The sequence below is a fragment of the Cyprinodon tularosa genome, unplaced genomic scaffold (genome assembly GCF_016077235.1).
Source record: "Cyprinodon tularosa strain WSP-4 unplaced genomic scaffold, ASM1607723v1 ctg319, whole genome shotgun sequence".
NCBI classification, from domain to species: domain Eukaryota; kingdom Metazoa; phylum Chordata; class Actinopteri; order Cyprinodontiformes; family Cyprinodontidae; genus Cyprinodon; species Cyprinodon tularosa.
Window position 1 is genome coordinate 366,258 of NW_024039029.1, and position 22,986 is coordinate 389,243.

The 22,986-nt window shown below is 38.4% G+C and overlaps 1 protein-coding gene across 8 annotated transcripts in view; it reads left to right on the plus strand.

Annotated features, from left to right (window-relative positions):
• The window catches only part of LOC119788510 (A-kinase anchor protein 13), a 197,905-nt gene that overhangs the window by 161,187 nt on the left and 13,732 nt on the right, over positions 1-22,986 (plus strand). For 7 of the 8 annotated variants that reach the window (XM_038292881.1, XM_038292874.1, XM_038292878.1 and 4 more), the window contains 14 exons: positions 1,488-1,555; positions 1,662-1,737; positions 5,137-5,287; positions 5,446-5,554; positions 7,206-7,353; positions 8,187-8,443; positions 8,602-8,727; positions 8,938-9,055; positions 13,565-13,813; positions 13,895-13,971; positions 16,985-17,166; positions 18,065-18,147; positions 18,250-18,438; positions 20,983-21,129. In XM_038292881.1, the coding sequence (XP_038148809.1) occupies positions 1,488-1,555; positions 1,662-1,737; positions 5,137-5,287; positions 5,446-5,554; positions 7,206-7,353; positions 8,187-8,443; positions 8,602-8,727; positions 8,938-9,055; positions 13,565-13,813; positions 13,895-13,971; positions 16,985-17,166; positions 18,065-18,147; positions 18,250-18,438; positions 20,983-21,129 (1,980 nt within the window). Of the gene's footprint in view, positions 1-1,487; positions 1,556-1,661; positions 1,738-5,136; positions 5,288-5,445; positions 5,556-7,205; positions 7,354-8,186; positions 8,444-8,601; positions 8,728-8,937; positions 9,056-13,564; positions 13,814-13,894; positions 13,972-16,984; positions 17,167-18,064; positions 18,148-18,249; positions 18,439-20,982; positions 21,130-22,986 lie in introns of all 8 variants that reach the window. The other variant, XM_038292879.1, reaches the window with a different exon arrangement.

A 22,986-nucleotide genomic window follows, 5' to 3' on the forward strand; every position in this document is an offset into this window, starting at 1 on the left:
GAGAGAGTGTGATTGGTGCAGCTGATTACCAGTAAGTGGGTTAAACCGACATCAAACTGATTTGTTACTGTTGTTTTCCAATGAAAGCATTTTGTTTTTGTACTGCATTAAAATGTGCAGCATAGAAAACATTCAGTTCAGCAAACAGTGGCAAAATAAAGATAAAAGGCTGCTGTTGACGTCTGTAATCATACAGCATGACCAAACTATCATCAGAGTTGGTCTCCTTTGCCTAATGGCCGCCTTTCTTGGTACCCTTTTTTTTTGCAGCTCATATTTGTGGATGCCTAAATTGTCTTCATACTCGTCTCCAGTCAGACTACTTTAAAACCAGCACCGTCAAAATATGTCAGAGCCGAAAACAAAGGCGTTTTTAATTATAGTTTTGACTGGAGCACCAGAAGAGGATGTAGCTTATTACACAAGAAGGAGGGGGGTTTCAAAAGCAGAAACTAGCTCCTCCATGGATTACAGCCGTCGTCTGAATGGTCACATTCTGCCTCAGATACTCAACTGACAAGAAACAGCCCTTTTTGTTTTCCATGCAGACTGCTTCAGAGCCTTGTGATTTTCAAGGAGGTTTATACTCACAGATGTCTGGCTGGTTTCCATCTAGCAGACAAATACAGTGTTTCTTTGTCTTCAATTTTCTGGGTCTACTTAGATGTCTACAGAAAAAAGGGGAAATACCAAATAATGCTGTTAGGGGAAGAGGAAAAAGATCATGCATATAAAAATCCGACAGCACCTGAAACTACCACTGATGGCGTTGTTGCCTTTCTGTCCAAACTTGACTTTTTTTTTATGATCTCACCAGCAACAAGAGTGTATGTTTACTGATGTAATCTTCAGAACAGAAATGTTGCGCCAACCACAATGACAATACTTTGTGGGTGTAATTTGCGCAACATGTCTGATAAGTTATTCAGCAGAAACACTTTGCTATAAAAATTTAGCAAAGCAGGCGAAAGATCCGACCTGCTCAGTGTTTCATTTTTTTTTCAGCCTCTTCCCTAATGGACGCTTGCAGCTGTTTAGGAGTTTAGCTGGAGGTATGAAACACAAACGCTTTGTGGGTAGTTTCCCAGAGGATACAGGCGAATCGGAGTCGCTGACTGTCTGAACAGGATCAGATTACACTGCAAATCTTATTTTAGGAGGCATGAATTATGACTTTAGTTCCTAAATGATGAATATGGGAATGTTTACAAAACGGAGATTTTCCCATGTAGAGCAGTATACATGTGTGTGCGTCAAAGCTAGTCGTTTTTTTTCCCCTTTTCTTTTCCACCCAGCAGTATTGCCCCTCTGTTGCATCACGCGTGCTGCTCCAGTCTGGCTTTCATTAGCGGGCTGGTGGAGTTTCCTGGCTGACTGTGAAAACCAGTCAGAATTTCTAGCCCCCGCCTCCTCCCCCCACACTTACACAATCACTGGCCCCAGCACCACCACCGTCAGCGGGCTCACTATGTTGCTTTTCTTTCCAGACTGTAATGCATCCGTCCACAAGGGCTGCAGGGACAGCATGCCTGTTTGTGCCAACGTGAAGATGAAGGTAAAACTCCCCCGTCCACCACTGACCCTGGAACATTCGTTTGTCCTGCAGCCAAAATCGATATTCCTTTCGTTTATGCCTTTTTGTTCTTCGTTTCTTTGACTAGTTGCCCAAACAGCAGTTTACAGTTCCAGATTCCAGCACTCAGTGCTCAGTTCCTGCCGTCACAATGAGGAACAAAGGTGAGTGTCAAACTAACTTCACTTGCACGTATGATCATCCTCATTTCTAGTTGGAATGCACAGCACAATGCCATTACTGTCATTTTGCAGAATCTCATAAATGTCAATTAAAGAGATATAATCCGCTATAAGATGCTTGCAATAAAAAAATGAGCTTTAATACTTGAGTTTAGCTCTTTCATCTGGAATTACTTCATTTCTTTTCGATGGACTTCCTCCAGCTGAAAGGAGGAAATGAGCTTTGCACACATTTCCGATAAAACCTGCAGAAAGTTTCTTAATCATTTTTTACTACTGTAAATGAGTTGTCTAGTATTGCATAAACTCATTCTTTAGAAAGTATACATTAGCAGATATTAAAGCATGGGTGCAGAATTCTTGGTAAATAAAAAAAAACCCTCTATATTTCAGAAGACGCTTTCAATTATGCATTATTTATTATAAGTTTATATCAATCATGTTCTTATATGAGCTGCATGTTGGCACGGTACCAATGCATGGAGTTAACATGTTCTCACCGTGCATTTGTGAGTTCTCTCTGGATACTCTGGCTTCCTCCTTCTGTCTGAAAACGTATTAGGGTAATTGGTCTGTAATGTTGTATTTTTATTAACTAGTTTCTGTCTGCAACCTGCCTCTGGGTCAACAAATAATGGACTTGGGGGGGCCAGAAGTCTTACAACCCTGCACAGGAAAGTTCGCCTAGAGAGTCGATTTGTGCACGGATGTTCCTACAATCGTTAAAAATATACAGCATATTATTATTAGTTTTAACTTGATATTCATTTTTTAATGACTGCGAATATTTTCAGATAGTTTAATCTTGTCTTTTAAGTGCGGTAAATCGGTAAAAGCCATTTCTCAGTCAACTGACAGGCATTGTGCTGCAATGTGTGACAGGTGTGTTGCATTTCAGCTCTATGCTCCCTGGAAAAAGCTTCAGCCAACAAAACTTTTTATGAGCAACTCAATAGAAACACTGTACGAACTAAGAGGATAAAGAATGTTACGTTTTTTTTAAGTCATAACTTTTAAGGTTGTTCGTATAACTTGATGCTGCTAACCAGCATATGTGCAGAGTGGGCTAGCTCATGTTTTCCACTTAATCTTTAGACTTTCATGAGACCATCTGTACTTGAGCTTTTTACAAAGGCGTCCATGTTCTCGAGGTTTTTCTTAGCTCTTTTTAAGTTCAGTTCAAATTCAAGACATGCTGGTTTACATTTAACTCTGCCACCAGAAAAACAGGCATTCAGTATAGTCAGCCTGTCTTAAATGCTTACATGCTGCCTTATTTTACAGCCTGATGTCTGAAACACAAAACAGAGCCACATCGACCTGCTGACTGGTTGATTTTTCTGAGCATAACTGAAACATTCTGATTCATTGAACCAGAAGTATAACATTTGCCTCCTAACGATCGTCACATCACAGCCACAAATATTTGCGTTTTATTGAAATGAATGCGACACAAAAAAACAGCAAAGTTGTGAAAAAAGGACGAAAGTAATCTTTTATCTTTTTTATATTTCCAGAAGAAAAATGTGTTTAAATGCAGCAAGTCGATACCATTTAGACAGCTGCAAGTCTTTTAAGTCGTAGGGAAGTCATATTTAAATGTCAAATCATTCTGGCTTAAACATTTATATAAATGTACTCTTTATTAGACAATATTGTCCCAAAAGTTAGAAATTTGTTTATTTAAAAAAAAAAACTCCTCTTAAAAATCTGTTTTGTTTTTTTCGTTATCTTATGCAGGCCAGTTAGTTATGCGTGAGCCTGAATACCTAAATTCGGCCAATCTTACATCAACAATCATCTGTCAATCAATTTTTTTCAGTCATAGCATCTTGATTCATATGTCACAGCTAATATACGCAAACCAGTGTTCACGGGGATGGACGTCTGTGTCTTCGGCAGGCGTAGAGCTAACAGAACTGGCAGCGTTGCGAGGCAAGGGCTCAAACATGTACGGCTGTAAGCCTTCTACACCAAACCGAGCTTCTGCCGTCCTGGCGTCCTCTTCCACAACATCTTCATCCCCGCTTTCCTCCTCTAAATAAAAAATGGATGACAGAGGAGACTCATCCACGACCTCCGACACTAAACTCTCCTCCTCTTGCATGTTTCCGCTGTCCATAGCGTTCCTTGACAGTGTCGTTTCTAAGTCACCAATTTAGTGCTACTTGGTCCCAATGGAATTTCCCATTAGGAACCTACTAGCACTACGTTGCTAACTGGTTAGCAAGATGCTTCAGACAAACCGGCTACAATCAAACTTGCTTGCGAACCTTCCGCCACAACAATCCCGCCCCCTTGATAAACGACCAATGACATTCACTTTATTCACTCGTGTAAAGTCGGGCACCACTCAGGAGAATTCTGAAATGCAACGGTTGGAACAGTTGCTTCGATATGACTTTAAACTATTCTGATAGCAAATAAGTTATCATTTAAATAACGTAGTCATGAAAAAGATCCCCTGTAAATGTGAAAACTTGCACCTCAGTGTTATTTCATTTAAAAATTTGACTCTAAAGGAAAAAAAAATCTGTTGTTAATGTTTCTTGCAGCAAGCAAAACAAAAAAATCACCAGAAAATGGTCAAAACCTGAAATACCTGCAGTGAATGACTAGTTCAAAATTGAACACGAGATTTATATTCTGGAGAAACTATCATTCTCTCTCAGAGGTCAAAAGGAAACTTTTTTCACGATCTGGTCAAAATGGACAAATGACAGTAGCAGCCATTCATACATGCCCTTTCCAGTCAAACGCAGGCGAATGGCAGCCCACTTCCCTGCAATTCCCAGCAGAATCCCCTCCAACTTCCAGCCACTGCAGTGACCCCCATTCTTGCATATTCTTTTACTCTGTCTCCATCCTTTCACTGAATTACAGGATCTGACCAGGAGAGGGTGCCTCTCTATAGATCTTAATGTCCACAAGTTCTGACAGAAAGAATATTTTAGTACAAGGATTGATGTTTAAAAAGGAATTGTAGGGGACCAGTCAAGACCCTTGGCACTTCCACATCAAGGAAACTGATCACTACCATCCTTGCTCGACGCTGACATTGTTGCGCATACTTTTACACACAGTACTTCAAACTGAATCAGATGGAATGCAGACTTTTTCAAATATTTTTATTTTTGTATTTGTTGCCTTTTTAGCCATGACAGCTCTGAGCTGCAGCAGGAAGTGTACTTTCTGCAGTGCATCATAAAAACAAGGTGTTGCTGATCAGTGTTCCAGATGTGAGCAGATAAAGCTAGATGAGAAATGACAGTCTAGTTGGTTTTATGATGAATTTGAATCTGTTAAAGGGTAGCTTTTTAGGATCAGTGTTTATTTCAGGATTTTGGAGTCTAACTGTGATATTAACAGTTTCTCCTCCAGCTGGTGGGACGAGGGACCATCCTCGGTCGGCCGTCTTAAGCCCTGAGGACAGCTTTCCCCTAAGGATCCCAGCATCCAGGAGACACACCAGCATCATGACTTTCCCTGGAAACAATCTGTCCAAGAGTCTCTCAATGAGCAACATAGCAGGGTGAGCAGCTGCCCCTTTGTTCAAGGGAAATGGTCACCTCTCTGTTTAGATGAATTTGAACTTTATATCTGCACCTTGTAAAGCGTTTAATCAGATTAGTGATGCAGACCTGCTCTTTTCTTCTCACCTTTTTTTTCTTTTAACATTTCTCCTTTCAGTCCATTTGACAAGATCCCCATTAAAGGCCTGCAGTACCTTTCACAGTCCATGGACACACTCAACAGAACCAACCAGGTCACAGAATCCATGGAGTCTCTCACCGACGAAGGTTAACAAACACATTTCTGTTTAGTATTTTAGAAATAAACAAACAGGATTCACAGCAACACTGACATAAAACTGATTCTGTGGAGATGTGCTGAGCTATAGATGGAAGCTTCTGGTTGCTCAGGCACAAGGCCATTAGTAGTACCATTCTTTATTGTTAACCCCTAAACCTGTGTTTCTAACATATCTAAGAATGTTTGAAGGTTGATATCCTGCAAAAATAGCTGTACATATTTTGTCACTTTAGCGGCAAAAAAGTTAAAATGTACAAGGCTGATTGCTTCTTGATGAATTAATTTTTCCCTGTTTACCGAGCATTAGAAATTTAGTATGGAAACATTTGCAACTCTGACATATTAGCATCTGACATATACTCTGACAAACACACACACACACACACATATATATATATATATATTTTTTTTTTTTTTTTTTTTTTTTTTTAACATATATATGTGTGTGTGTACTACTCCCACAAACAGGCTACTGCGGGTACTATTTAATGAAGATGCAAGTTGGGGACCTGTGAAGCGTCTGTTTCTCAAACTAGAGACTCTAATGTACTTATCTTCTTGCTCAGTTGTGCAACGCGGCCTCCCACTTTTTCTACTCTGGTTAGAGCCTGTTTGTGCTGTCCTCTGATGGGAGTAGTACACTCTGTTGTAAGAAATCTTTAATTTCTCCCTGATCTGGGAGCTGGCAGGGAGACAGACACATCGCTGATGATACAGAGCGGTATGATCACTCCTCTGAAACAGTTTATTAACACTTAAATTAACTTAAAATGCTGAAACCTGCCAGTTTTTATTATCCTGGTGCCTGCAGTTTGGATTATGTAAAAGAAAACCGCCTTCCAGCCGCTGGTATGTGGGGGTCTGAGCGGCTCCGACAGAAATAATTTTAGAAGACAGGATCGTAATCTGGATCAACTGACTGCACTGATTAAGTTTTCAGTTGGATTTTTGCACCTAAAAGCATATTAAAACTACTTTATTCCCACTGATCACAGCAAATACAGCTGCAGGGCAAAGAAGGGATAGATTAGCTCCGCCCAACTCACGTCAGATCCAGTTTTCAACCGTGCAGCCAGAGCAGCAAAGATGCTTCAGCCGCGCGTCAGAACTAAACTTGTACAAGCATCAAAAATGAAGCAGCAGACGCGTTTTTGCTGCCCCTGCTGCGTTTGGTGTGAACGCAGCTTAAGAGAGGAGGTCGTCCCAGTTGCACAATTGCTGGGGCGTATGAGGAAAAGAAAAGAAGAGAAGAGGACCCACTATACCCATTCCAGTCCCCGATGTGTAAAGAAAGGGAGATGCAAGGTACCAGATTGCAAAGGTACACTAAAGCCAAGTGCCAAAATGTTATGACTGATATGTAATAAGGGATGCCCAAGCCCCCCAAAACTAGAGTGAAATACTTTTTCCCCAAAAAATAAAAGCAGGCCATAGAGGGTTAAAAGGCTGGCGACATAAAATCCAACAAAACAAAATCTGTTTAACCCTATTTCTGCAGAATCAACAAAAAAAATTGTTTTTTTTTTCTCATATCACTTGTCATGGCTGAATAAGTTCCACCCAGGCTTCTGTCTTGCTGTGTTTCAGTCAGTAGAAGTGCAAGAAAATGTTGTCAATGTAAGCTGTGCTCCTGTTTCGGAACAGAGATGATGGACGCGCAGCTGCTGGGGGAGTTCGAGGAGAATGCCAAAGAGTTTGAGGCAGACTCTTGGAGTCTGTGTGTGGAGCAGCAGTACCTGCAGCAGCAAAACAAAGAGCTGGTCAAGAGACAAGATGTCATCAACGGTACATTAACCTCCAACACTCCCTAGGACACATCGGAGCCACTCAGTCAGACCTTTAAATCTGCATCATTAGACCCAACTTACATGAAATGCTTTGTTTATCAGAGAAAGTCCCTCACAGCAGTTTTTAGTCACATTTAGTCACATAACAGCCACAAGCTTGATGTTATTTGAAGGTGTGAATGTGAAGCTGACTGAATATAAATCCAAGACAAATCTTTGAATTCTTATTTGGTAAAACTTGATATAATTTCTCTCATGTCTAAATTCCCCTGAAAATACTTTTTGTACACTGCAAAAATGTTAATCTAAGTTATTTCTTAAAATAAGTGGATTTTTTCTTAAATTGAGCAAGTAAGTGAGACACTTTGCCAGTGGAATAGGACCATTTACATTTTAAATAAGAAAAAACAATTACAGTCTCTTATTTAAAGGGAATAATATCTAATTATCTTATTTTAAGGGAAAAATGCTCATTCCATTGGCAGATCAACTTATTTTCCTACTTAAATTAAGGGTGAATACACTTATTTTAAGACATGTGTACTGATTTGCAGAATGTTTTTGCAGTGTAATGACTGTTTGTTGACTAAATGTTAAAGATTTCTGAACTATTAACATTGCCTGATGCTTTAGCTTTTTATCTTTATCTCAATCTAGCAGTGGTTAACCAAATCTAGGAAATTCCTCCCTGATCATTAAGTATTATATTACGATGAACACTGAGGGAAGCTGTTTGCAGAGCTCTGGATCAGAAGACATGCATCTTTGGATCCACATGGAAACTGCCTTTTTGTGTCTTTGAATAAGAAGAGTTTGTTTTACTTTGTGCAGAGCTGATGCAGACTGAGTTGCATTACATGCAAACGTTGTGCATCATGTCTGAAATATACAGCAAAGGCCTGCAGAAGGAGGTTCCTCTGGATCAGCACACAGTGGAAAGGATTTTTCCAGTATTGGATGATCTCCTAGACCTGCACGACCAGCTCCTCCAACGACTCTTTGCCCGAGAAAAGGAGAGCCAGCTGGAAGCGGGAGGGTCGGAGGGAAACTTCATCATCAACAGGATAGGAGACATTCTGGTCAGCCAGGTCAGGCGTGTTTGAGTTAGCTAAACATTTCAGTCATGTGGAAGACCTGATGGTCCACTGAATAGAATTAAAGGTTTCAGGCAGGGACTCCCTTTTTAAATTATCTATGCTGTCAGTATATGTTTTGCGTATTTATTTTTGTTGTATTTGACCCTCAGTTCTCGGAATCCAATGGGGACTGTATGAAAAAAGTTTATGGGAAATTCTGCAGCCGTCACAACGAAGCCATCAACGTCTACAAGGACCTCATGAACAAAAACAAAAACTTTAAAAACTTTATCAAGGTAAGGATCAGCCTTCTGCCTCACTGTTAGCACGTATCTGTTATGTAACACATGTTCCTTTTCCTGATTGGTGTCTTATCACATCTTTAGGCTGATGATGTGTTTAATTCGAGTTTGTCTGACAACTTAAAGCCTTCCTCTGTGAGCTTTGCCATTTGTTATGTGGGCATTCTCCTTTAAAGGTGCTTCTCGTTCTTTGTTTTCTCCCAGAAAATGAGAAGTAGCAGCACTGTGCGGAGGCTTGATATCCCAGATTGCATCCTGCTGGTGACCCAGAGGATTACAAAGTACCCTGTACTGATTCAGAGAATTCTGTTGCACACTAAAGGTGGGTTTAATGTCAGTCTCATCTGCCCTGCAGACACGACTCTGAGCTGCTGTGATGAGGAAAAATATTTGATTAGAAAGATCAGTCATGATCAAAGGATATTATTATTTCTGCTGTCAAATACTCAATGATGTATGAAATCCTATCAATTATTTCTGCAAAGCAATCGGGGTTTTTATAGTCAATGGTATCAGTCAATGAAATCAATCATTTTCTTGGCCGATATCCATTCCATGTTGCCCTGAGGTGCAACCAGCTGATTGATTCTGATATTTATTTCTAAAGACGATTACACTGCAAAAAATCAAAATCTCAGTAAGTCAGTTTTTCTTAAAATAAGTGCATTTTTTCTTGAATTGAACAGATAAAGGAGACACTTTGCTAACGAAATAAGACAATTCACATTTAAATAAAAAAAAACAACAACTGCAGTCTCTTATTCAAGTGCATGATATCAAATTACCTTATTTTAAAGGTAAAATACTCATTCCATTGGCAAATTATCTTATTTACCTGCTCAAATTAAAGGTAAATACACCTATTTAAAAAAAACATTTTCAGATAATTCTTGCTATCTATTCATAAAAGACTAAATTCTTCTCTAGAGTTTTTAACACAGGTTAAAATTGGGGATTTAGTAGAAAATAGTTTATTGATCAAATAATATCACTAAGCTTTATACTATTTTCTTTTATTGAAATACACATTCATGGTTAATATGGTTACAGGCCTAAAAGGGCTAAATTTCTTAGCTTTGAAGCATTTGATGAAATATAAATCCAATTGTTTTAGTGTTTGACCTGCAGATTGGTTAATTAATTAAAATATAAATTATTTTATTACAATCAGTACAAGATTGTAATGTTTACAAGAAATGTTAATTTTCTTGGTCAAATGAGTTGGGTTTGAGGTTATGGGTGGAGTGCTTTAAGCACATTTCTGCAGTTGTTGAGGCCTATACAAGCTTAGCTCAGAAATGTTACTATTAATGAGCTTATTATCACATTTTCAGCCTTTTGTTTCCACTGTAAAGCCACAGCTATGTGGCACTGGTTTTAAGGAAGATAGAGGAAGGTATTTATCTGGTGTTTTATAAGGTGTTCTTAGACTGATGAGTGAAGCAAAACCCTGAAGAGCTGAAATATTGTGATCTGATTTAAAAGAGTTGTCGGCAGCCGGCCTCCTGCTGTCTACATTCCCTCTAATCCTTCCCTGGAGCCTCTTTATGGTTCCATGTGGGATGTAGGCGCTCTGACTTAATCCTAAAGTTGATTTAAGCAGACATTTTTTTTTTCACAACACTTATATGTATTGAAAGCAAGCAGCAAAGTATCGCCAAGATTATTTCTTTTTGCTTTGAAGCTCAGATGAACTAAAACAGACCTAGATGCAGGTGAAGTTGTGCTCATTGTGTCCAAAGCTGTGGAGAGCAGCAGTGTTAAAGGTGGAATCTATGGAGAAATACAGCAACTTTATGTCTGTGCTTTATTTTCCCATTATTAGAAATATTATTTTTTTTTAAGGCAGTGTCTGGGAAAAATATCCAGATCTTTTTAACATGTCTACACTGCAAAAAAGGTCTAGAAATAAGTACAATTTTAGCAAAATAAGATGATCTGCCAATGCAATGATTTTTAGTAATATAACAAAATATTTAGATAGTAGGCAGTTGTTTTTTCTTATTTTAAATGTAAATTGTCGTGTTCCATTGGCAAATTATCTCACTTACCTCCTCAATTCAAGAAAAAAATGCACCTATTTAAAGAAAAAATTGACTTATTTAGATTTACTTTTTTGCAGTGTAGATTTTCTCCTTTTACAACCAAAGACATTGCCGGCTTTTGTTAAGGTCAATAACATTTGTTCTAGAATTGCAAAGTGGAAGAAAATAAGGCATGGATTTACATTTATTTTTCCAAGTAAATGAATAAAAACTGATGTGCATTAGTATGTAGTCTACTTTACTCTAGTACCTCTAATAGTAATAAAATATCCTTGGAGATGTCCCATTGGTGAATAGTGTCCATTGGGATGTGAACTAAACACAGCTTTAAGTGGAAGGATCTGTCAACATTGGGACCTTTAGCTGTAGGTCAGAACGTTTTGGCCTACTGCCACTGTGGGTTGGAAAAAGTGCTTTGTCTGTCACCTCAAAAATGTCATTACCGCACCATACTATGGGGGTGGAAGCATCATGATGTGGAGGTAGCGTTCTTTCAAAGCAGTGACAGGGAGGCAGCCAGAGACTAAAAAGATGGATGGTTTGATAGAGGGATGGTCTTAGAGTTAATTAAATGAACTTATTCTGCAAAGAAGAATGGGTGGGGGAGCTTCAGTGTCTGGACGTGCAAAGTTGCTTAAAAAAAACCAAAAGACTTCCTGCCAAAGCGTAGACACTGATGTGAAATACAAACACGCACCACACGTTATAAAAATCAGTTTGAGAAAGAAAACATTCCTCTTTCACTTCTCAATACCATCCGTGTTTAATCATTTTTACAACTACAAATTTAAGAAGTGAGTCAAATCATTTTAAATACACCTTTCTGTGCAGTTAAATCTGCAGCTGTTGTTTGGGTACGGCTTCTCCCACTTCGAACCTCTAAGAAAAAAAGGCAAAACAAGAGATTTATCCCATATTAAGTCGTAAAGTTAAATATTTTAGATCCTGCATGTCAAAATTAAACAACACTAAAATAACTGGTTGGTATATGGTGAAACTGAATACACACTTTGGATATAAAAGAGGAAAATATGTCATGAGAGAAAAAAAAAAGTCCAACTTAAAAAGAAAAAAAAGTATTCCAGCTCTTGATTAGTAGGGCTTTGTTTTTCAAACTAGTTAGTTTATGTTAAAATAAAATCACTTCACCATCTCTAGTTGTTTAAGCCTCCAAACAAGGTGACAGACTACATAAGCAGATGGATAAAAGGATATTTAACCGTCTCATATGAAGGCTGGGATCAGATCAATAAACAACACTGGATGACCTCAAGCTCCACCATGTGGAGGGAGTTTAGCTGGAAGATACTTTTAGGTACTTTGAGAATCCAGCTCAGAAAAAGTATCTGAGCAACAAAGTCAGCTGTTATGCTCTGTGGAACAAATGAGGCAAATCCTCACCATATTTTCTGGAGCTGTCCAGTGCTTAAAGTCGTGGGGAAGTCATATTTAGATGTCAAATCATTCTGGCTTAAACATGTATATAAATGTACTCTTTATCAGACCATAGTGTCCCAAAGTTTAGAAAATTTCTATTTAAAAAAAATCCTGTCTTAAAATCTGTTTTTTTTTTCACTATCTTATGCAGGTCAGTTAGTTATACGTCAGCCTGAACTACTAAATTCGGCCAATCATACATCAACGGTCATCTGAAGAGCCGCTTCCCTACGACTTTAAACTATTCTGAGAGCAAATAAGTTATCATTTAAATAACAAATTCATGAAAAAGATCCCCTGTAAATGTGAAAACTTGTATCTCAGTGTTATTTTATTTGGACGTTGGACTCTAAATCAAAGGTCTTCAACAGGGGGTCCACGACCCCTAGGGGGTCCACGGAGGTACTGCATGGGGGTCGACAAAATTTTGTTGTTGTTTTTTTTTTGTACGTTTTTTTTTTATATAGATATATATTCCCCCCTGCAATTTTTCCACTAATTAAAATGTCTTTAAATACACATGAACATGAATTCAACATGAATTCATCATCATTTCATTCACACCTGTCCCATCAACGAGGAATACGAATCAGAAATACTTTAATTATCCCAGGGCGAAATTACTTTGGTTACATTACTCCATCTGTAATAGTGACTATAGGACCAGTTTGATAGAACACAATTTCAAACAATATATATAATTAGGGGGTCCTTGCTTCATCTCACCATCAGTTTGGGGGTCCTTAGCCTGGAAAACGTTGAAGACACCTGCTCTAAATGATAAAAAAAAACTGTTGTTAATGCTTCTTGTAGGAAGCAAAGCAAAAGAAAAACACCCAAAAATGGTTAAAACCTGAAATACCTGCAGTGAATGAGTTCAAAATTGAACGCAAGATTTATATTCTGGAGAAACTATCATTCTCTCTCAGAGGTCAAAGGGAAACCTTTTTCACGATCTGGTCAAAATGGACAGATTATGATTAATCAGCGCTCCCAGTGGTTTAGTTTAACCTGCCGCACAGTTACATTGTCAGAGCTTTTATTCTGATACCATTTGGGACAAATGTAAAAGTCCGTCTGTGCTGCCCCAGATAGTGAGAAGAATTAGACCTTCCCCTCAACTACTCACATGTTTTACCTGTTCTCTTTATTGTAAAAGGCAAAACCTTTGATTAACATTCGTCAATGTTCTTATTCGCAGTAATGTGATGGTCTCTGGAACTTGGATGAGCTTACCTGTAAAGCTTGCTTTTCCAATAAATAAATAAAAAAGAAGTTGCATGCTGAACCGTTTCCAGAATGTCCCTCCTCTGTTGCTATCCTGACTCATCCTCACATCTCCTCCACAGAAACAGACGAGGACTACGACGACCTGAACGAGGCCGTCCGGTTGGTGAAAGAGGTGATCGCCGCAGTCGACAGCAAGGTGAACGAGCACGAAAAGAGGCGCCGTCTGAAGGAGTTCCACAGCCGCATGGACAGCAAGTCCATCATGATGTTCAAAAGCGGCCAGCTCTTCGCCAGAGAAGACCTGCTGAGGCGGCAGCTGATCCACGATGGAGCGCTGCAGCTGAAGAACACACAAGGAAGACTAAAAGGTGATCATAGAGCTATAGAAGTATTCCTTCATCTACGGTTGATCTCCTAACCCTCTGCTTCCTCTCCTGTTGATTTTCTAGACGTTCAGGCTCTGCTCCTATCAGATGTTTTGGTCTTCCTTCAAAAGAAGGGCCAAAAATATGTCTTTGCCATGCTGGTAGGTTCTCACTGTCATCTCTCCTCTTCTTGGACATTTTTTTTAAATCTCTCCTAGTTTTCCTGCTTCCTGCAGTGATAAACATCAGATGTTTTCATCCTTTCTCAATGCAGTGTTCTTGCTGTTAGCAGAAGCTGTCCTGTTTGTTTTTCCCACTGAGCAGGAACTTCTGCCTCTCGCTTGCACGCTAGCTGAAGCTCATAAAGCCGATCTGGCCCTGGGCTCCTGACCCAGCTGTGATAAATCATCTGGGTTTCTGTTGGGGCTCTCGCTCCTTGTTTACAGGGCTCCCAGCTTCATGCTTTTTTGTCGCACATTAGAGGGATGAAAACAGGCAGGCCTGCAGCTGGATAATCACATCCATTAGTAAAGCTTGCAGTGTTTGAGTTCAGGCTGGTGGCACTGAGAGGGAATATTTCCAGAATGAATAGGGGTTATGAGATGATGGGTGTTTTCAGATGAAGATTAAAGAATTAAAAGCAAACCTGAGAACGGAAACTGGACTCATCTGTTTTATAAAGGTGATTTGAATTAATTGGTTTGGATCACAAACCCAGAGGCCATTACACCAATAGGAAGAAAATAAAACATTCTTACCCATCTCTGCACATAAGTGTTAAATTATTGATCCATGTTCGAATAATGCAGGTCTAAGTATCTAAAGAAACTTGTCAGATGATTTTTTTTCTAAATGTTAAAGACGTCCAACTAACCAACTGGTCAAGTTAGCAGTGATCACTTATTTTAATAATTAATTAATCATTTTCTGGAAGGAGCACATTTATAGACAGTAAAATGCAAAATTTATTTTATCTAAATTTTTTGTCTAACTTACTCCTCTAACTAGGTTTTTCTGTTTTAGATAAATAAAATTGTTAGAAATGATTTTAATAATCCACTAAAGAGTCTTATTTTGATTCTTCCATCCTTACAAAAGCATTCGTATGAATAACATCACCTTAGCCTAAAACTGAAACAGAACTGAATCCTTTACAAGCAACCAAGAAACATTTAAAGTCGTGTAAGGAGCAACTGTACGTTAATTTTTTTATCAAGCAACAGAGTGGGAGGGGCATTTCTTTAGTCTTCTGGTTTAAAAAAAAAAAGTTCAATATTCACCAAATAGAGTTTTTAGCCTGATTAATACTGTAACGATTGCATCTGGAGTAAATCACAGCTTGGTCCAACCCTGCCCTAAACTTAATTATGTGACTTAAAATAAAATGCTCCCAATACTGAACCTGGAGGTCCATCGTTTTAAAGAGCTTTTTAGACGAAATGGGAGCAGATCTGGAGACAGTGAACATCTTTAGGAGGAAACTAGGGAGCTTCAGGGTTTGTTTAGCAGAAGTGATGATCTGATCTGATCTTATTGATTAATCTGATCTAATGATCGCATTTATTAATCTGATCAAATGATCCAAATTATTAATCTGATCTAATGATCGTATTTATTAATCTGATCAAATGATCCAAATTATTAATCTGATCTAATGATCGTATTTATTAATCTGATCCAATGATCCAAATTATTAATCTGATCTAATGATCGTATTTATTAATCTGATCTAATGATCGTATTTATTAATCTGATCTAATGATCCAAATTATTAATCTGATCTAATGATCGTATTTATTAATCTGATCCAATGATCGTATTTATTAATCTGATCTAATGATCCAAATTATTAATCTGATCTAATGATCCAAATTATTAATCTGATCCAATGATCCAAATTATTAATCTGATCTAATGATCCAAATTATTAATCTGATCAAATGATCGCATTTATTAATCTGATCAAATGATCCAAGTTATTAATCTGATCTAATTATCGTATTTATTAATCTGATCTAATGATCCAAATTATTAATCTGATCTAATGATCGTATTTATTAATCTGATCAAATGATCCAAATTATTAATCTGATCTAATGATCCAAACTATTAATCTGATCAAATGATCGAATTTATTAATCTGATCAAATGATCCAAATTATTAATCTGATCAAATGATCCAAATTATTAATCTGATCTAATGATCGTAATTATTAATCTGATCTAATGATCCAAATTATTAATCTGATCCAATGATCGTATTTATTAATCTGATCCAATGATCGTTTTTATTAATCTGATCCAATGATCGTATTTATTAATCTGATCTAATGATCGTATTTATTAATCTGATCTAATGATCGTATTTATTAATCTGATCCAATGATCGTATTTATTAATCTGATCTAATGATCCAAATTATTAATCTGATCCAATGATCGTATTTATTAATCTGATCCAATGATCGTATTTATTAATCTGAGCTAATGATCCAAATTATTAATCTGATCCAATGATCGTATTTATTAATCTGATCCAATGATCGTATTTATTAATCTGATCCAATGATCGTATTTATTAATCTGATCCAATGATCGTATTTATTAATCTGATCCAATGATCGTATTTATTAATCTGATCCAATGATCGTATTTATTAATCTGATCTAATGATCCAAATTATTAATCTGATCTAATGATCCAAATTATTAATCTGATCTAATGATCCAAATTATTAATCTGATCCAATGATCGTATTTATTAATCTGATCCAATGATCGTATTTATTAATCTGATCTAACGATCGTATTTATTAATCTCATCAAATCATCCAAATTATTAATCTGATCAAATGATCCAAATTATTAATCTGTCCAACTAAACTGATCCAATGAGTTTATCTTAGCTCTTTTGATCTACATTCTTTTTCTTAAATCTCCTTCCTGATTAAAAAAACACTTGACCTTTTCTTCCCTCTTTGCTGTACTTGTTTTTATTGCACCAATAATTGCCCCAATCCCATACCCACACCCCCCACCCGGCCATTTTCCTTCCATGGTGCTTTTCCCATCGTCTCTCCCTTGACCCTCCCACTGCCTCCTTTCTTTTTCTCCTCTCTCCTCCCACGCTGGCTTCCTCCAACCCTCCATTTTCATCCTCCCTTGTCTCCCCGAAGGACCAGCGCTCCACGGTCATCTCCCTCCAGAAGCTAATCGTCAGGGAGGTCGCCAACAAAGAGCGTGGCTTCTTCCTCATCACAGTGGGTACAGAGAAGCCGGAGATGATGGAGATCCTGGCCAGCTCCAAGGAGGAACGCAACACCTGGATGCAGCTCATCCAGACAGCCATGCAGTCTATGTGAGTGGGAATCATTTGGGTCTCCTGTGTGCTTCCTCAGCTTCTTTTTTTTTTATCCCGTCCTCCAACTTCTTTTGTAAGGCTTTGTTGTTTCGAAAAAACTTTTTTTTTTTCCTTTTTACTTAATCCTCTCTGTGCTTAAGCTTGTAACTCTGCTGTGAACAGGCTCAGGTTTGGCCTCTCCTCTGCGCTCTAAGCTGGGGTTAGACTTTTCCCAGTTTTTTATGATAATGTTCGTGAAGTTGGGACAAAGCACTATGCAGCCAGGAGGATTAGCTGCACTCTACCTGTGGATGGGATGTACTCAAGGACCATCTAATGCTGGATTGGCTGCGAGGGCAGCTCGCTTATAAGCAGAGGATTACTCGAATGCAGCCAGTGAGAAGAAGGAAGAGATTTAGCCCTCTGTCTCACTCCTTCCTCCTCTAACTTCTGTCAGAATACAAAACTGAAATCAATCTGTTGGCAGGAGATGAGAAAAGAAAAACTCAATGCACACGCTATCTTCTCTCTGAATTATACACGTGAATAGGCTCTTCATAGGATGAGGCCGAAGCTCATTTTTAGCTTTTTTTCCTCTGTGGGAGGAAAAGAAGTTTGAAAAATGTCAGAAAGTAGAGAAAGTTATTAAGAAATGTAAAATGAGTAAGAACTCTAAAGGTTTATTAGAAGGTTAATTTAAATACAGGTTTCTATTTTCCTTATCTATTAGCTTTTAACCTAAAATGTAATCATCGAGTTTAATAGTTCACCCTAATTACGGTAAATAGGTGGCATTTTTTAGATTTTTGCACAGTAACTATTTAAGATTTTAAAATTCTAATGCTCTCTTTTACAGTCTGCAGTTTAATCATTTTTCCTTTCTGTGATGCATCTTGTGCTCTTCACATCTGTGCAGGGACAAAGACGAAGATGAGGGGATCCCCAGTGAGACGGAGGATGACAAAAGACAATTGGAGAGCAAAGCCAAAGAGATCAGAGGTGAGAAGAACACATCAAACAGGCTTTTGTGGAAAGAAACACCAAAAGTATTTTTCATTTTTTCCTCGGATGCCGATACCATTGTCTGTTTCTGCCGGCCAGATATGTTGAAACAGAAAGACACAGAGATTATCTCTCTGTTGGAGGAGAAGGTGCGGCTCTTCAGGGAGATGTGGGAGGGCTTTAGCCCCAGCGAAGAGGCCTGCAGGCAGGTCGAGCCTTTTTTCAGGTCAGCCTGCAGCCAGGAGCCGCCTCAGGGGGCGTCTATCATGAAAGATGCTCTGCAGGAAGGTAAGACGGAGGAAGTGAAGCTTGTGGTATTTGTGGTCTAAATGCATTTCTCTTTTGGTGTCCTTGGATGTGAAGCAACACTGACATGAATTCTGTGAGAGGGAGACAGGAAATGTTTCCTATAAGATCATAGCATCAGCTTCTGTTGTTAAGAAACATCAGGACTAAAATTAATTTCAAATTAGGTTATCTATGATGTTCCAGTAATGTCACACGTTAAACCAGACATGTTTCTGCTGCATAGGGGCAAATACTGTTCCTGGAACATATACTGATATCTGTTTTAGCCCAGAATACAGCCTTGTCTGCAAGGTTACCACCTATGCACTGCAAAAAATGGAAATCTAAATGAGTCATTTCCGCTTAAATATAGTGCATTTTTTCTTATATTGACAAGGTAAGTGAGATACTTTGCAAATGGAACAAGTCAATTTACATTTAAAGCAAGGAAAAAAACAATTGCTTTGTCTTATTTGAAGTGCATATTATCTAATTATCTTATTTTAGGAGTAAAATATAATTTTTATTGGCAAATCATCTTATTTATCTGCTAAAATTAAGGGTAGGTACACTTAATTTAAGACATTTTCTATTTATTTCTAGATGGTTTTTGCAATGTGAACACCAGGTCCTTATTGACAATTTACCCCCAACTCATGTTTAGGCTCCAATTTCTAGGATGACCTTTGTACACTGCAAAAAACGATCAAGAAAAAGGAAAACATTCTTAAATCAAGTGTATTTACCCTTAATTTGAGCAGGTAAATATGATCTGCCAATGGAATTAGTGTTTTTTTTTTTATTATGCACTTGAAATAAGACAATGCAATTTTTTTTTCTTATCTTAAATGTTAAGTTGTCTCGCCTACCTCAGTTGAAGAAAAAAATAATTTTTTTAGATTTAAATTTTTTGCACTGCAGAGTCTGGACAATGATCATGATAGAAACACAAAAGCTGGTGTGTGTATATTTGTTTACAATCTTGCTGAGCCAGTACCTCTAGAACCGGCTTCCTCTACCAGCTTCATACATTTAGAGAGGAAACTAAATGTAGACTGTTTTTAGACGTTTAAGCAGAAGAGCTGGAGCTGGAAGATTGTTTCTGTAAACATGGATTTCCTTGATTATAGCAGAGAATCTCAACTGGGTTTGTTTAGGTTGCTATGGCGATGTTGTTTCCACCAAACATAGAAATTAGCTTGAAGAGTAGAAATTTAGGTTTTAGTTTCATGCCACAAAAATCCAAACAGGACTTCTTTTTGCTTTTTTGAAGAATATGTCTCTTGTTTCCTCTCTTTCATGGAGGCTAGGTTTGTGTAGCAGGCAGCCATGTTTGGTCTGATTCTTTCTATTTTGAGACGAAGGACTAACCAGAGCACTGTGATAAAATCACAACTTGGTTTCTTGTTTAATAACCCCGGTTTGGTGTTGGTGATACGACAACATTTAAAGGAGTTTCATGGGTGTGAATACTTTTATATGACTCTGTAAAGGACTCTCGTCAGATATTATCTATCCCTGCTTCTGAGTTAGTTTTCTAATCAGAGCTAAAGCGCAAGCTTCTATTTTTTTAAATGTGTGCTGAAAACATAAAAGGAATCAGGATGAGTTTGGAGACTGCACTTAGGCCATGTTTTGGGCTTTTCTCTCGTTTCATCAAATGTTTATGAGAAGAAAGCAGAAGCTGAGAGCAAAACTCGCTGCACAAGATCTGTATCTTGAGACAAAGAGATGGGAATATGGAGAGAAAGACAGAGCTGCACGGCACATTCTCTGCCCATTAAGAGCTCTTTTAGCTGCATGTTTTTCTGAAGGTGAGCTGGGTTGTGCTTGTTTTAGGAAAAGTTAGTAAGGTTTACTTTTTCAGGAGAAAAAAGAAAAGGTTTTGCATCCAGTTGGTTTTATTCGGATCAACATGTGAGGTTTTTATTAGTTTATTCAGAAATGCAAAGGTCAGATTTGTGACTTTTGTTTTGCAGCAAGATCACTTCCCAGTAGATCTCTCATGTTTTGGGTATTCCTGTTTCAGACCTTGCCTGAAGCCGAGTTAGTGGCCTAACAGTCAGAGCTGGTGGTTAGATAAGGAAATCTCGCACTGCTCCAAAACTGGAAGCATTGCTGCAGGCAGAGAGAACTCTAAACAAACATGAAAAGTAGTTTTCAGCTTGCATCTTCAGTTTCTATTCACTATTTGCTGTTTTTGTTGCAGTTTTTTTACTTTTGCAGCCTTCCCAATACAGACGGCTGATTTCTGATTTGCTTTATACCTCCTGGGTTCACCTCAGGTCTCCTGCACATGCTGCATTTTTTCCTTCCCAGAGTTAATATCGCTTTCAAATTGCAAATATATTGAAACTTTTAGTGAAGAAGCTCTGTGGATCCAACAGGTGGGTGGTGGTTGCTTGGCAACAGGAGCCAGGAGTGTCTGGCTGGATTCTTGGGTGCAGAACTGAGCTATAACACAGTTAGCCGGGATAATCCACTTACCGACCTGTGCATTAATGCTTGCCTGGATGTGTGTTTGTTTGTGTGTGTTGATCACAGTGGAGACGTTGCAGGCGCTGGTAAATGGCAGCCTGGGGGGAGCAATGGCCAGCGTACACGAGGGGGGAGGCGCTGGGCCGGTGTGTCTGCCCCGCCGCGCCGAGACCTTTGGAGGCTTCGACAGTCACCAGATGCACGGCAGCAAGAGTAAGGCCACACTCTGCATGCTTGTTTACGTCAGATTGTGGAATCAGATTCTGGGAGCAGGAAATCTGCTGAACCCCTACCTGTGTGTCAAGGTTCTGATGTTGCTGTATAAGTCTATTATTATTGTTTCACTGCGAGAGCTGGAGCTCAAACAGCAGCAGGAACCACACCCAACACTTCCCCCAATCCACCTGTTCAATGTCATGAATGAGATATTTTAGAAGCTGCTCAGGAGAGTAGAGCTGAGACTCCCTGGGGGGCGTTGCCCCGAGGGATTCCTCTCAGCTGGTGGCTTAAAAACGGATGCCGACAAACGCATTGATCTGTTCTAGGTTCATACTTCTACATCAGCAGCAGTGATGGGGGAAGCAAAATACAGCAAGGATGCACTAGAAAAATGGTCTAGAAATAAGTAAAAATTGCTTAAACTAAGTGTATTTATCCTTAATTTGAGTAGGTAAATGAGATAGTTTGCCAATGGAATTAGTATTTTTGCTCTTAAAATAAGATAATTAGATAACATGCACTTGAAATAAGACAATGCAATTGTGTTTTCTTCTTTGAAGTGTAAATTGTCTTGTTCCATTGGCAAAATGTCTCTTTTTCCTCAATCCAAGAACAAATGCACTTATTTTAAGAAAAAAAGACTTATCTAGATTTCGATTTTTTCCAGTGTGTTAACTGTGATGTGATATAATTCGGGTATTTGAGAAACCAGAGAGAGAGAAGAATGCAGCAAATAATAAAACTGGTTCACCGTGTCAAAAATCAAAGATGGTTGTAAATTTCTTTCCCACTTCAGTGGATGGTGGAGTCATAGCAGCTGACAAAATACAGACCGCACAAAACAAGTGGAATAATACTTGCACTACATGGAATGTTTATACTCCCTTATTGCTAAGAGACTGAAAGCTCTGTTGGTGCAGCTTACTATTAAAAAAAAAGGATAATTAAATTCTGTCTAAAGTTTTAAGCAGTGAAAATGCGCCAGAGTTCATGGCAAACAAAGTGACCTGACTTAATTAATTTGATGTTATTTTTATGTGAGCTAACTGATGGAAATCGCTCATCTATTGTTGCTATCGTAAATTCAATGTAGTTACCATGCAGCCGATAGGGAATGAAAGAAAAAGCCTTTAATTTCTGCCTTGTGTTTGTATTCAGCCCTCTGGGTAAATATGTTGATGATCCAGATTACACCTGCATTTATTACACCTCCAAATCCTTTCAGGTTTAATCTTCCTACCAGTTTTGCAAATGGAGAGATGGAAATGTTGTCCATTTTCTTTTTGAATCTGATTTCTCGAAGACCATGAAGAGACATTTTCAAGATGTGCCACAAATTCAAATTGCGTTACATCTGGAATTTGGACCATTGCATTTCATTATAATGCTATCATCCCAACCATTCTATCGTTCAGTTAAACTCACTCTATTTCTATAGTGCTAATTCATAAACAGGCCAAATCAAGGCACTTTACAGAGACAGCACAGTCAGACGAGTTAAAGGTTTCTATGAAGGAAAGCTAATTGATTGCATCCAGTCATTGACATGTGCGACATGCTCCTCTTGGATGAGCATGCAGTGACTTTCACTTACATTTTGTCATTGACTCTTCAGCCGTCCTTCACCCCGAGCATGCATGTAGCGAGAGTAGAGAGGAAAAACTCCCTTTTAACAGGGAAAAACCTCCATCAGAACCAGGCTAATTGTGAGCGGCCGTCTACCGAGGAGAAAGAAGTAGACTTACAAAAATGAGAGATCCAAAAGTTAAAGGGCTGGTTATACTCCCCGCAGCAGTTTGTGTTTTTCATTTATGCCCAATATTAAAGTGTAGTCTGCGCTATGTTATTCCA